Below are 14,125 nucleotides of genomic sequence, written 5' to 3' on the forward strand. Positions count from 1 at the left end.
TGTCTCTCCAGCGTGTGTGTGTGATTAACAGCGGTGACATTAGGGTTATGTGTTATTGCCTTTTGTGGGTAAGCTGGACAGGAAACACGGTTTGGGCTGTTGGCCGCCGATTTAGGGCACCTCACAGAGGACGCTTTGTGTGTGTGTGTGTGTGTGTGTGTGTGTGTGTGTGTGTGTGTGTGTGTGTGTGTGTGTGTGTGTGTGTGTGTGTGTGTGTGTGTGTGTGTGTGTGTGTGTGTGTGTGTGTGTGTGTGTGTGTGTGTGTGTGGGCTCGTGTGTGTGTGCAAGGGTGTGTCTGTGTGTGTATATATGACTGTGTGAGCGTACACAAGCGGGAGCTGTGTTCGCTTTTTCGAACCGTTTCACACCGTTTGCTCGAACACAGAAAGTCACCAAGAAAAACTCAGCAGGCTTTTTACATCGATTCCGAGCAGAAAGTTTCGCGCTTTCACAATGTCATGGCGCAGTTACGCTTCTTGCTAAAACATGAATTGGAAATAGTTTTTAAATTGGTATTTTCAAAATAGCCCCTGGAGATTAACATTTTAAAATGTAAAGTTTTACCCTTCTCTCAAATATAAAAAAAAACTGTTTTGTAACGCTCGTCAAGACAACCCGAAGTGGTCAAATGTAACAGAGTCACACCAAGAAATGAGGGAATATCATTGACTCCCTCCTCCAGGTGCCTCGTCCCCTGGTCTTTTATCCCTCCATCTCAGCCTTTTCTTCTCTGTTGCTGCCCCACTATTCCCACTGTTCAAAAGGACAGCCTATAAATAGATATTAGGCAATATCCTTAAGAGTCTGCACAGAGAAGAAGGGAGAGAGAGAATGAGGGGAGGGATGGAGCGGCATTCTTACAAACAGCTGATTGTGTAAAGAGGGAGCAGTAAGTAAGACAACACCAGGAAAGAGAGAGCGGCGGGAGAGAGAGAGAGAGCGGGAGGACGGCCGATGTTAAAATAAGTTCAAGAGTGTGTGACAGAGCGATAGAAGCAGAGAGAGCGAAGGAGAAATTATTTTCGAAAGCTGAGAATAGCAGACGCAACAAGAAGGGGTGGGGGCGCTAAGAGCGGGTGATAGCATGACACGTGGGGGCAACATTTGTTTAAATTCCCACCTGAGGTGTCGTACAGATGTAAATGCTGCGGTCGGCTCCTCCGCGGCAAAAAACGCCCCGGGCGCCTTATCTGAAAAGGCACATTCCGCTCAACTATTTTTGATGTGCCCTTCTATTCCCTCCAGAGAACAATTTCAAAGATAACTCGCATTTCCAAGCAAAGAAACCGGCACCTGAGTGACAGGCGGGCAGTTCTGAGCAGTCACAAGGTGGAGGGAGGGGGAGAAAAAAAAGAAAAAGAAGTCACTTTGACTCTTGACAGCACTTTGGAATTAGCCACTGTGCTTATTCTCACTGTAGACAAAGCGCTTGACTGACTGTGCGGTGCGCGGACGTTTGCGTAGCGGTTGAAATAATGGGTTGCAATTTAAAGAGAGGCCTAACGCGTGCGTGCAAGCACACACACACACACATACGCACGCACACACACACACACATACGCAGAATCACACACACTTTGCTGTGGAATTCTCCAGAGGAGGCTCCCACGCTCCCTGGAAGCTTGTTCTGAGTAGAGGAGTTAACAAGAGCAGTTAGGAGCATGATTATGTTAGCAGCCAGACACACAGAGCTGGCCGTGTGTGTGTACGTGCCTGTGAGAGAGATAGCCTGTGACATTTCTGCGATGGCTGCTTTGTCTTCCCCTCACTCCTCATTGACGCTGAAACAAATCTTTGCCCCCATTTTGCTTAATTCATTTGATCTGTTTGTGTGTGTGTGTGTGTGTGTGTGTGTTTTTGTGTGTGTGTGTGTGTCTCCACACTCTCCCTTGCGTGTCCATAAGCTGTCCGCCTGTATTTAAAAACGCGCTTCCGTGTGCATAAGCCCGCCGCTGCTGACGGGCCAATGTAGAAATGGGCGCGTTGTTCACTGCAAAGCGGCGGCCAGGAGATGGTTAACCACCGTCGGTGGCGATTATTCGGCCCGTTAATGGACGTCCGTCGCTGTCCGATTAGTGACTTAGCAGCAGTGGACATATGTGATATGAGAGGGACTTAGCGGAGGAGCCGCTAATCATCAAAAAGCCAAGGGGAAGTGGCGCTCTAATCTCAGCTTAGAGTTCTCACCAAGTGTATAGTTGTGTGTTTGTGTGTGTGTGTGCGTGTGTGGTTTCGACAGGCTCGAGAAGACAAACAGATGATTGGAATTTTGTTTACTTATTAATATGACTTGTAAATGGAAAAGTACACTGCAACAGTGTTGCAATGGTGTTATGTCACGTTTCATAGAATAGGGCCAGCCGCATGTGAGTAAGTTAAAGACGCATGCTCGGTGTGGCACGTTCAATTTCTGGTTTCAGACGGGGCCGAAATTATGCTAATATTCTCTAATTATGACCTGGACGACGTTGCCAATTTATCGACTTAATAAAACCCTCATCTTACCTAATCCTCGCATCGCTCTCTGCGCTTTCAGACGACCTCCTCCGGGTCTCTCCCGGCCGGCCTGACAGCGCTGCCAAACTTTAAATGAAGTAGCCGGCGTAACCTGCACACCCGCCGTGCCCAATCGTATAGTAATTCGACTTCAAAGGCGAACGGTGGGGAGAGAGGGGGGATTTTACAGCCGGAGAGGAGCTGCGAACGGCCTGCCCATTCATAGACACCCACCTCTGAGGAAGTAGTTGCGGCGTTTGGGGGGGGGGGGGGGGGGGGGGTGAAGAGGAGTGGAGGGAGAAGACGAGGGGCAAATAGAATGATGAAATGAAGTGTTTGTTTTCTTTGGGAGAACAAGGTGCTCTCTCTGGCCCTACAGAGTTTTGGGCTGTCGGCGTTGTTTCCCGTGTTAATGTGTAACTGTTATTGTCCGTGGACTCTTCCTGTAAAAATGCCAACGAGGCTACTGTAGTTGAATCATGGACAATAAAGCTGCAAATGACAGAACGGAGAATCCTCCGCCACTTTCCAAGACATTTCTGTCGCTGGGCTGATGTCAAACCCTCGGTGAAGAAGGGGATTTGGTGCTGACCCTGGGTCTGTGTGTAGCGGCAATGTCTGGGCAGAGGTGTTTGACACAAGGGGAGGTGTGTGTGTGTGTGTGTGTGTGTGTGTGTGTGTGTGTGTGTGTGCGTGCTTGCGTGCGTGCGTGCGTGTGTGTGTGTGCGCGTGCGTGCGTGTGTCTGAAACAAAAGGCCTCAGTGTGACACAGTGAAAGGAGGTAAAGTAAACAGGCAGTGATGACGACAGACCTGCAGTGTTTAAGGCCTCTATCCTATGTGCACATATGCATGTATGTGTGTGTGTGTGTGTGTATGTGCTGCATGGCCTTTAAGCCCAGTAGTTTGTACAGCTGGACCTGCCTCTCACGTTGGAAAAGTGTGTGAGACTTACATATAAAAAGTTTGTATGCACACACACACACACACACACACACACACACACACACACACACACACACACACATACAGACGGAGCCTCCTCCTCAGCCAATCTATCAGATGTGAATTTCAATTTTATCAGTTTAAATTTAATGGTCGCAATGTGCATTCTTATGCAAGTCACTTTGTCATCGAAACAATATAATAGAATCTTTACTGGTCATTTATGGCCTCAGTTTCTGCTGAGCATGCCCACGTAGGTAGAGCTTCCAAGCAGATAAAGAAATCAGCTGCAGATACGCATTCCAATCCGGTTGACTTCTACAAATGTTTGTGTGTGTGTATTCTAACTTGTTCAGCATTAATGAGTGCATACAAAATGGTCTCTAAAATTGTGAGATTGTAGGTTTGCAGATCTCAAATTAGTCGTAGAAACCTTTGGTGATTTTACAATTTTCTGATTCAGCTTCGAATGAAGTATGACAAGGGTGCCTCATAAGCGGATGAAATTGTACAAAGTTAAAAAAAAAAAAGCTCTTCGGTAACCAGTGGAAGTCGAGAAAATGTATGGAAAGGAAACAAGATTGTCTCTTGTGCTTTTTGTGTTCCTGAAAACTTTTGGGAGATCTGAAATGATTTCAGAAATAAGCACATGATAACACAAATTAGTAAACTGGTTTAAATTATTATATTATCTATGAGGTCTATGAAAACTTCCAAAAGCAATTACAGCAAATGAAATTACATCCGTATGCTGGAGAGTATTCCAGTAATACTGCAGTGGAGTTGATCTGATCGTGAGCTTAACCTTCCCTGCGATAAGGCGGCATGTTGCGTGTCTTTGCGTGGAGCGTTTTTCCCTCATCTCCCCCAGTGAGCAGCACTCAATATTGTTTGCCTTTCCACTGTCATAAGGTAAATAAGCATTGAATAAGTGGCAGGGCTGCTCCTAGGAACAATGCCAGATGTACTGTACAGTCCAGAGGAAATCCAATAGAGTCAAGAGGGTAATCAGTTTACTGGAGACAAGCGGGGACAGAGGGGAGGAATTTAGGAGAGAGACTGGAGAGGAAGACGGAGCAAATCGGAGACAGATGATTTATGGACGGAGGACGAAGGCGCGATGATGACGGCCTGCGGTGAAATATGCGAAGAAGCAGAAAAGAGAAAACGTAGAATCAGAGGGTTTGGGAGTCAGACGCCTGTTGCCTATTTCTCATTCGCAGCCGCTTCCCATCACTCTCACCCCTCCCCTCAGTCGTACTCTGTGCCTCCGAGTGTTAGCAGCCTATTACCCAGGGTCATAGTCACAGTGGCTTCAAGGCTGACAAGTGCATCTGAAAGCATTCAGGCGACGCTGAGAAGCACATTAAATTCTATTATTGCCACGTAGTCACCGCGTCCCTGTTCAGCTGAAGTACGGGGAGGCGAGTTTACTTCGTGAGTGACAGAGTTCGCCCTAATAGATTTGGCTTTATATCCCTTCCTTCTTTTCAGGGGAACAAATCCACGGTAACCAATGCCAACAGCGGGGCCCTCGCGTTGCTAGCCATTTTCGTCCGGTTCCTCTATTGTCCGAAGGTTTTCATAAACACATATAATTGTCACTGTGCGTACGTTGCTCTCTCTCTCTCTCTCTCTCTCTCTCTCTCTGAAAGCCCATTGTCAAGACATGGTCATTTCCTGCACAATGCCAGTGCAAGCGGGCTCCATTTGCGGTAATGGCCCACGTCGTTTGGAAACGCGATCGCGGAACGCAACGGCCTCCATGGTAAACACACTGTAAGACCTGAGTGTGCGTATGAAGGTCTGCCAAGGAGCTGGGTGCTCGCACACCGACTGAAGGGGATGATGCACCGGAGTTGCACTGTGAGAGCTCTGTTGTCTGAACGTTGCGCAAAATAGCAACAACAAAAAAGGAATCCAGAGAAAAGGGAGGACATTGAGTCGGTGTAGGTCGTCATGCTGAATGGGATTTGGTGAATACCTGCCCGAAGGACTCAAACATGTCTTCATGCTGGCATTTTAATTCTTAAAGTAGGTAATAAAATTGGACTCACGCTATCCATGACTTTACAGGAACTAGTTTCATCCACACTTACTGATGCCTCCATTTCTCAATCTATTATATCATCCTTTGGATATTGCTCACTCTTTCCTCCTGTTTTTTCCTTCTCTCTCCGTCTATCTCCCCTATCTCCCTTTTTTTTTTTCCCAGGATGTCTTCCAAGCGACCAGCCTCTCCATATGGGGGGACAGATGGAGATGTAACCATGGCAACGAGCAGACAGCGAATGGAGGATGAGGAGAGCGAGGGACTCGGCGGTGTCATCCACCTCCCCCTGGCCTCCTACTGCAGCAAGGTGTCCCCTCGCTCGCCCGTCAACCGCAACTTGGACAGCCCCCACAGCATGGTGAGAACAGCCGCCGTTTTTTTTTGTTCTAAAAAAAAATTCTGCTTCAATCTCGCTTCAGTGTTGCTGTGGATGAAAGCACGCACCTATGGGTGATTGTGGCCTTGAGCGCTGACCCAGGGTCGCGCTTTGAAACAGGTATCACGGAGTGAAGACGTTTCCAACCAGGGTCACCCAAGGCTTCAGATTCTGCTTCATGTTCTCATTAGTTTTTTGGAAACATTACCCTAGTTGAAGGCTTGCGATGAAATAAAAGTTTAAAAAAAGTTTTAAATAAAAAACACATGAAGTTAAAAGTGCCACCGTTTGAGGTAAATTTCAAATCTGACTCACTTTCTTACTTTCCGATATACACTGATGACAAACATCGATAAATCAAAATAATTGAAAACAAAACATTTCTTATAACGCCATAACTTGCTGAAGGATTTAGAGCATGATTATCCCATCAAATCGACGACAAACAAAGAATAAGAAACTAAAGTTTAGAAAAATCCATGAATAGTTTTTGATCTCAGAATGTCTCATCATCGTGGCCGTTATCGTCCTCGAAAACTGGCACTCAACTGGTGGACAGACTGACAACAAAGTCTAATATTAAATAACATAAAACCTTATTTTTATTATTAAAAACTTAAAACGCGCATAGTACAACTCACCTCGCAAGTTGACTGCAGCCTCGGTCATCGGCAGCTTGGCCTTCATCTCTCCGTTGGCTCTCTGCCGTTGGCTTTCCTTCCCATGAGGCCGTCTGTCTGTGTGTTTGAGGGGCTGGAGGTGACGAGTTCCCCCCAGGGCACAGACCCCAGATCAGATTATGTCCACGGTAATCCTGACCTCCAGCAGTACGGAGGGGGAACGTCGTAACCCTCTGTCTGTATTTAAAGCTCCGTAAACGAGCTGGAGGAGTAGGTAGCACCGGTGTGACAGTTACTTATAACTTACGCCCAGTGGGAAAAAAAAGTTTTATTTTTGTGGATGTGCTCGGCTGGAAATTAATTACATTGACCTTGTTTATTTTTTATCTTCCGAAATTGATATATAATGTGGTTTGGGCAATGCAATATGTTCAGAATAATTAAAAAATGGTGTTGCTTAAATTGAATTTTTCAGTCATTTCTGGACAAGTAAACAGGGACGTTTCTGCATATTGGAATCAAAACGATTGCACAAACCGTCTGGATGTCTTTGATTTCAATATGTTGTTTACTTCCCTTATGGTGACTTGAGAGTCACCTTTCAAACCACAACACACAAAAAAACCCAGAGAAGACCAGAGTATGAAACAAAATGTATGGATACATTTCTGGTGATTCACGATGGAAATGAAAAGGTTTCCTTTCCTCAGGTTTCTAAAGAGGCAGAAATGGACGTTTTCTCTGAGTGAAAAGCGGTTTGGTGCCGAGAGCTCGAGGTTATCGTTGTTGTTTTTTTTAAATGGGGGAAAAAAGAAAAAAAAAAGTTCAAGGCTACTGTTCGGGGGGGTCACACGTGTTTTCGCTTTCATGTGCGCTCCACCAGCCGTCGCCCAGAGCCCGTTTGATGCACAGTTGCGTGACTGCAAATTGTGAGCCATGGCAAGTGAGTCACTTCGTCTTTGGGATGAAGTGTGACATTGTTGGTGGTGCTGAATGTATGGCTCTGTTTTTTGCGAGGGGCTCTCGTGTGCGCGCGTGTTTGTACAGTTGCAATCCTCGGCTTGATTCATGTTAAATTGCAGCGTAGACTTCGCAGTATACAGGCTTATTGTAAACCTCTTGACGCAGGTGTGTGTCTGTGCGTGTGTGCGTACGTACACATGTGGTGTGTGAGAGCGCACAGCTCCGTGTGCATGACTGTTTTCCTGCGTGCGGCTCGTTACACACTCAATACATGTGGTGTGGTTTACAAATGTATGTTCATTACATACGTGTGGGTACGTGACTGTGGGCTGTTTACGTGTCGCTGCGATGCATTATTTATTTTTTTGTCTAAATTGTGTTTGCAAAACAAAACGTTGAGTGTCCACCGCGACAAACACGATTAACCTTTTCAGGGCGTCCGTTTCAGGAGACTTTAGTCCTTCTCGTGTCTCAAGTCTCTCCGGTGTGTTTTCACTCCGTGTGTGTGTGTGTGTGTGTGTGTGATTGTGCTTCGCCACGAGCCCTCACCCCCGTACACACCTTGTCACAGCGGCGCTCTGATAACGACCGTCGACCTTTCCCCCATACCGGTGATAAAACAATGAAACAGTCCTTAGGAGCTGTAATGGAAAGCTAATTCCGTAATTAGCCCGCTGATTAGCCTGCAGGGAACCTCCCACGGTGGACTCTGCATGTGTGGCAGGCGCCTACTGTAAACCAAAGTCCTGGGGCCCATGGGGAAGCACACACACACACACACACACACACACACACACACACACAAACAAACACGCGCAAACTCACACATACAGTACACCAGGTTATCTGTTGCCGTTGAGGACAGGGATGAGATTATCGCTGGTTCATTTAGATACAGTTATCAATTATATTTACGTGAAAAACAAAAAATGTACAAACTTCAAATCATTTATTTAATATTTTGTCCGTCATCACTGTCCTGCCTGCGTTACTATGAAAGGACTACCCGTGGAAAGATTCTTAAATATCCCTAAAAATGACACACAGCTGCTTTCTAGTCCATTAACTTGCAGTAGTAGGGAGACAGTGATGATTGGTGTTTTTCTGTGTGCTGGAAGGACTTGTGTTATTAGAGTGGGGGGGGGGGGGGGGGCTCATATGCTGTATAATATCTGATGTGGATTATTAAGTGGCGAGCAGAGTGTGTGGCTGGTATGTGGGATGGGGGCTTATCCGACTGCCTGCTTGGCATGTTGTAAGACGTGTGTTAAATTTTTTTTTTCCAATCCCTTCGCCGCTGACTGTCAGTGAAGAGTGGATGAAGAGACATGGGAAGGGAGATGGAGAGGGAGGAGGAGATTTACTGCGGGGGGCGGGCGGGGGGGGGGGGGGGGGGGGGTCTGAGGGAGTGGGGTTGGGGGTCTCTCTCTCTCTCCCAGGGCAATTGTCGTTAAGTGATAGGGGGAAGTAAATGGCTCATCGGCGACCAGTTGACTTGGAAGTGAGGCAGCGGGGGGAAAAGCGAGAGGAGCAAGGGGTGTGTGTGTGTGTGTGTGGGGGGGGGGGGGGGGGGGGGGGGGGGTGGTAGAGATTACAGCTTTATCTTGTCATAGTAAATTAACACGGCAAGCGGAGAAGAGCTCAGCTACACACTGACCTCTTCATCCCGCCCGCCTCGCCTGCCTGCTCGGCTTTGGCCCGGCCGCTTTACCTGACTGCTGCAGCTGCTCAGCCACACACACACCCACACACACACACACACACACACACACACACAAACCAGCACTCACACTTGTTTTAAAAGCTTGAAAGGTGTCGGATTATTCACTTTTTTTTTTACATTTTTGTTTTTTTTTATACGAACCCTGGCTCCGGATGAGACTACTGCTGCTCATAATGGTTTTGCAAATGAATGTAGTTTAGCTAAAAGGGTGTTTTTACTGAATATTCTCGCCGCGCAGCTGGACCATGATTGGTTGAGAGCGGCTCAGTTCAAATTCCTGACGGGATGGATTTTAATCGCAGCTCAATGAGGTCGTTCAATCGACAACACATCTAGCTATGACACACCTGCAGTAATTAAAGGATGTTTTTTAAACTTGAACTAAATATGTGAGATTTATAAAACAGGATACCTTTAAGACCTCAGTGCAAATATGATAATTTTTCCATATCTTTCCCGCCTGTTTGCTCTCTTTGACGTCCTATATGTTTGTGTTATTGCAGGGGAAAAATTATGTTTTCACATCAGGCCGAGGTGAGCATCGTCTTTCATGAATGTGTTAATGGACAAACACTAATTACTTCATTAACAGGCAAGATGCACGCTCACGCGATACAAAACTATAAAGGCATTACTCCTTTTTTGGTTCCCCTCCACAAGCTCTCTCTTTCCCTCTTTTTTTTCACCGGTGTTATTTTCTATGTGTGACTGTGCCCGTGGCTGTGCGCGCGTGCTCGTGTGAATTTGACAGATTTAACACAGTCACTGAGCAGTCTTGAGACACAGTGGTCACACTTAATTTCTCATGCCAGTGATGCACTAATGAATCAACACACGCTTGCCTGTCAACAGCGAGGGGTCGCGGTAAAATACACTGGTGGAGCATTTTAGCCAAACTGCTATTCAAAAATATGGCTGTTTTTTAAAGATAAGGAAAGGGCAAGTGTGCGATTCTCAGACAATAAAACTTAAGTCGACGATTAGAAATTGGACCTTTTGAATTCTAAATTAATACAATGGCACTTATTTTCAAATTTTCTTCTAATTAAGCATTGATATCAATGTATTTAAACAATTATCTATGTCACACACTATATTCACATGTATATATATATATTTATTTCTATTTTTATTTTTATATCAGGGATTTACATGGTGAAGCTGAACCACATTGTCAGAACAGAAGGATAAACGTAACGTGTGTTTCCCTGCTTGTCCCAGCCTGAGGGACCTCCAAGTCAAAACTGACAGTCTATGTGTTTAGCCATGGCATGTAAAAGGGATTTGGTGTGTGTGTGTGTGTGTGTGTGTGTGTGTGTGTGTGTGTGTGTGTGTGTGTGTGTGTGTGTGTGTGTGTGTGTGTGTGTGTGTGTGTGTGTGTATGTGTGTGTGTGTTTGGCAGTGTAGCGGAGGTGTGTTAAGTGTATGTCGCAGAGATTGGCAGCTCTGGCGCGGAGCTAAGTCTTTCCCCCCTGCAGGAGTGATCAGTGACGTTCGCCGTGTGTGTGTGTGTGTGTGTGTGTGTTTGAGCTCAGCAGCTGTTTCCAGCTCCTTCCTACTGCCACATTGTCCATGCCTTGATCCTCGACGACGCGCCAAGCATCAAATGCTGTTTTTCACACGTACACATTGCACGGTCCAAGACATGTCAGGCTACGGCGCGGGGAGGGAGAGAGTGAGAGAGAGAGTTTCTTCTGTCGGGCAAAAGAGGAATAGGAAGGGAAGAAGACGAAGGAATAAGAAGAAGAAAAAAAAGAACAACAGTGGCATCTGTGCCTCCTGTAGGAAGAAAAAAAAATAGCATTTAGGTTCCCCCCCCCTCCTCTTTTTCTGGCAAGAGTTAAGTGTTTTTAAACCAACATCCCCTCACAGATGAGCTTAAGAAGACAAAAGTTGTTTAATTCGGTTCCATTGCAGAGGCAGTAAAAGGATAAAGAGAGTGAGGCGCAATTTTTACTTTGTTCCAGTCATTTGGAAGAGAATTGACATCTGCAAACTAAAGGCAGAACCGCCCACACTGCCAGCCTGCCACATCTAGTGCATATAAATACATGCATGCAGGCACTCGCACATTTATACACGCACGCGCGCACACACACACACACACACATGCCGGCACACACACCTACAGGCTATGTGCACTCACACAGCGTCACACATATATGCACAGAAATTGCAGAAGCCCGCTCGCACACATGCACGGAGAGGAGGCCACGGACGTTTACAGTATCCACAATTTTGTGTTTGTACTTAATGAATAAATCCATGTTGATGAGAAAAGTTTTTGCAAACCCCGTATTAGCGCAAAGGTAGCACGTCGCCGCTCACACGCCGGCCCGAGCGACACCCGTTTTAAGGTACAGAGTCGGTCTTCTGTCTTGTTTTCTTTTTTTTATATCCCTCTGTCTTGGACACATGGATTATATGTCGAGAGGTTGATGAGAAAGAATTAAAAAATAAAATAAAATCATAAGCCATTTAAGTTGCCTTTGGGATGAGGCTGTCTGTCTGACTTCACACAAATAATGTCACGGGCCCCTAATGTACCGGGTCTTTGAAGAAGCCACGGCTCCCTGCTAATTCCCTCTGATTGGGAAATGACCTCCATTGTCGGTTGCAGCGAGATGACATCTCCCTGGCAGCTTTTTGACAGACCCCCCCCCCCCCCAAAAAAAAGAAGATCCGAATACCCCTCACCATCCCTCCCAACTGCACTCCCTCCCCCTCCATCACCCTCACCGTATTCTTGTTCTGTTTGTTTTGTTTGCGCGACATCTTTCTCGAAAGAAAGAGTGCGGTTGTTTTAAGTAGGCGCTGGATTAGATAAATGGGATGTGACAGGTGTGACCGCTGCCTTCAAGATGCCTGCCTTCCACTCTCTCTCTTTCTCTCTCCGTGTATCTCTCGCTCTCTTTTCCTCTAATAACATTGCCTCTCTCTCCTTCTCTCTTTCCTTTCCTTCTGTCTATCTTTGACTTCTACCAGCTTATTCTCTGTCTCTCTCTCTCTCGTAATATTTGCATGTCGTGCCGGAGCTGATGCAACTCGTAATCACAAAGCCTCTCAATTGAAGTCTAGAATTTCCCTAATCTGAAGAACAGGGAAGGGTGTCGGGGGGGGGGGGGGAAAGAAGGGAGCAACGAAAGAGAAGACGGGCGCAGGCCGAGCTCTAAGTTGGTCAGGTGGTGAGAGGAGAAGAGTAGAAGTCTTAAAGCGCTTCAGATCACAAGACTCTCTCTCTCTCTCTCTCTCTCTCTCTCTCCATCTCTCTCTCTCTCTCTCTCTCTCTCTCTCTCTCTCTCTCTCTCTCTCTCTCTCTCTCTCGCGCAGCGGCCCTCTGTGAGCGGGCCTCAGCGACGTCTGACTGAAGCCTCATCAGCCTCTCACCGCCCTAAATATACTGTACAACTGTTACCGGCCGTGTCATCGCTGTCACACTCTGTCCCTCCATTACAACGCGTGTGCACGAACGCCAAGCAGAGTTTGTGAATTACTGAGCGTCGCTGACTTGTCCAGAGTGTGGAAACACACAGACCTGAAGAGAGAGAGAGAGAGAGATTCAGTGAAGTGCAGAAAGTGATGATGGTCTTCTACCTGACAATGAAAGCATCGTCAATATTGAAAGCGTCATTCTCTCCGTAGAGCACGGAGAATGATTTGTTTAGAGGAGGGTTTTTTTTTCTCTCTCTTCAGCTGAAATGGATGTGTTTATATAAAAAGTTGTGTTTTCTTTTTTTGGTTTGCACATGAAAATAGAAAAAAGAGCAAGGTCATCTGGGGGCTGGATGATTTCACTGTGGACCGTGATCTCGGTATTAAGTTCCACTTCCACCAGCAGCCTGTGGGTTAATGATTAGAAAACCATCCCCACGGTAATACGCTATAATGTCATTAATACAGATGGAGCGTACCACTGTCTTTCTCTCTCTGACACACACACACACGCACGCACACACACACACACACACACACACACACACACACACACACACACACAAAAACAGATACTGTAAATGTGTGCCGCTGGCCCAAGTGGCATGCTCCATACTGTAGTGAGATTAGCCAAAGATTAACCCTGTGGACCATTGACCCTCCTGTCTACAAAGAGCTGAGCTGACAGACTCGCTGGCTGATTAACTGACTGACTCACTTTTGTCTGTAATTAAACAACACAAAACACACACACACACACACACACACACACACACTTCAAACACATCTGCTCGTGCAAGTGGGAGCATACTCTGTCGATGCATTGAGAGCGCGTGTACACTGCTCAGCGCTCGTCTATACTGTACCTGCACGTGTGACAAAAGAGATGACGTCCGTGCGCTCGCGCTCCGAGCTGACGCCGTCCTCGCCCTCAGCGTCACCGCTAATTGGGCTGAGTCGGCAATAAGTCTACCATGCAGGCTGTACGAACAAACTTAGGTTTTATTGGGTCAAAGATTAACGTTCTCAAAGTTACTTACCACTCAGCGGCTGTTCTATTGTTTGTCTGCATGTTTGTGTCCGATTATTCATTGAACTCTAACTAAAGAATAATCTGTTCTTTTAGAAAAGAAAAAATTCTACTCCCTCTCCCCCTTCCAGAATTTAGGAATATGCAAATATGTTTTTTCCTTGTGAAAGTTTAACCATTTGACACGTGTCACAAACCCTGCTCATGCATCTTAAAAAATTACGGTGCGAGCGCAGGCAAGTTTTTAAAATTCAGCAGATGAATGTGAAAGCAGACTTCTAGTGTCAGACTTGGCTCATGCATAATTCTGCACAGTCGAGCTCAAACATCCAAGTGAAGTAACACAAATCAAAAATGCAGTTATGAGTGGAGGAGGACTTTCACTAAAATTCATTTTTGTTTTTAACAATAATATTTTGTCTGAGAAGATCATGATTTCCAAAGGTCATTAAACTTAACATGTTAAAGATTGTGAATATCGGCCATAT

At 46.1% G+C, this 14,125-nt stretch overlaps 1 protein-coding gene across 10 annotated transcripts in view; it reads left to right on the top strand.

Annotated features, from left to right (window-relative positions):
* Positions 1 to 14,125, top strand: part of sox5 (SRY-box transcription factor 5) — a 218,736-nt gene that overhangs the window by 137,749 nt on the left and 66,862 nt on the right. For all 10 annotated transcript variants that reach the window (XM_035614909.2, XM_047336418.1, XM_047336423.1 and 7 more), the window contains one exon: positions 5,656 to 5,851. In XM_035614909.2, coding sequence (XP_035470802.1) covers positions 5,656 to 5,851 — 196 coding nt within the window. The remainder of the gene's footprint in view (positions 1 to 5,655; positions 5,852 to 14,125) is intronic.

This window comes from Scophthalmus maximus, chromosome 12 (assembly GCF_022379125.1).
Source record: "Scophthalmus maximus strain ysfricsl-2021 chromosome 12, ASM2237912v1, whole genome shotgun sequence".
NCBI classification, from domain to species: domain Eukaryota; kingdom Metazoa; phylum Chordata; class Actinopteri; order Pleuronectiformes; family Scophthalmidae; genus Scophthalmus; species Scophthalmus maximus.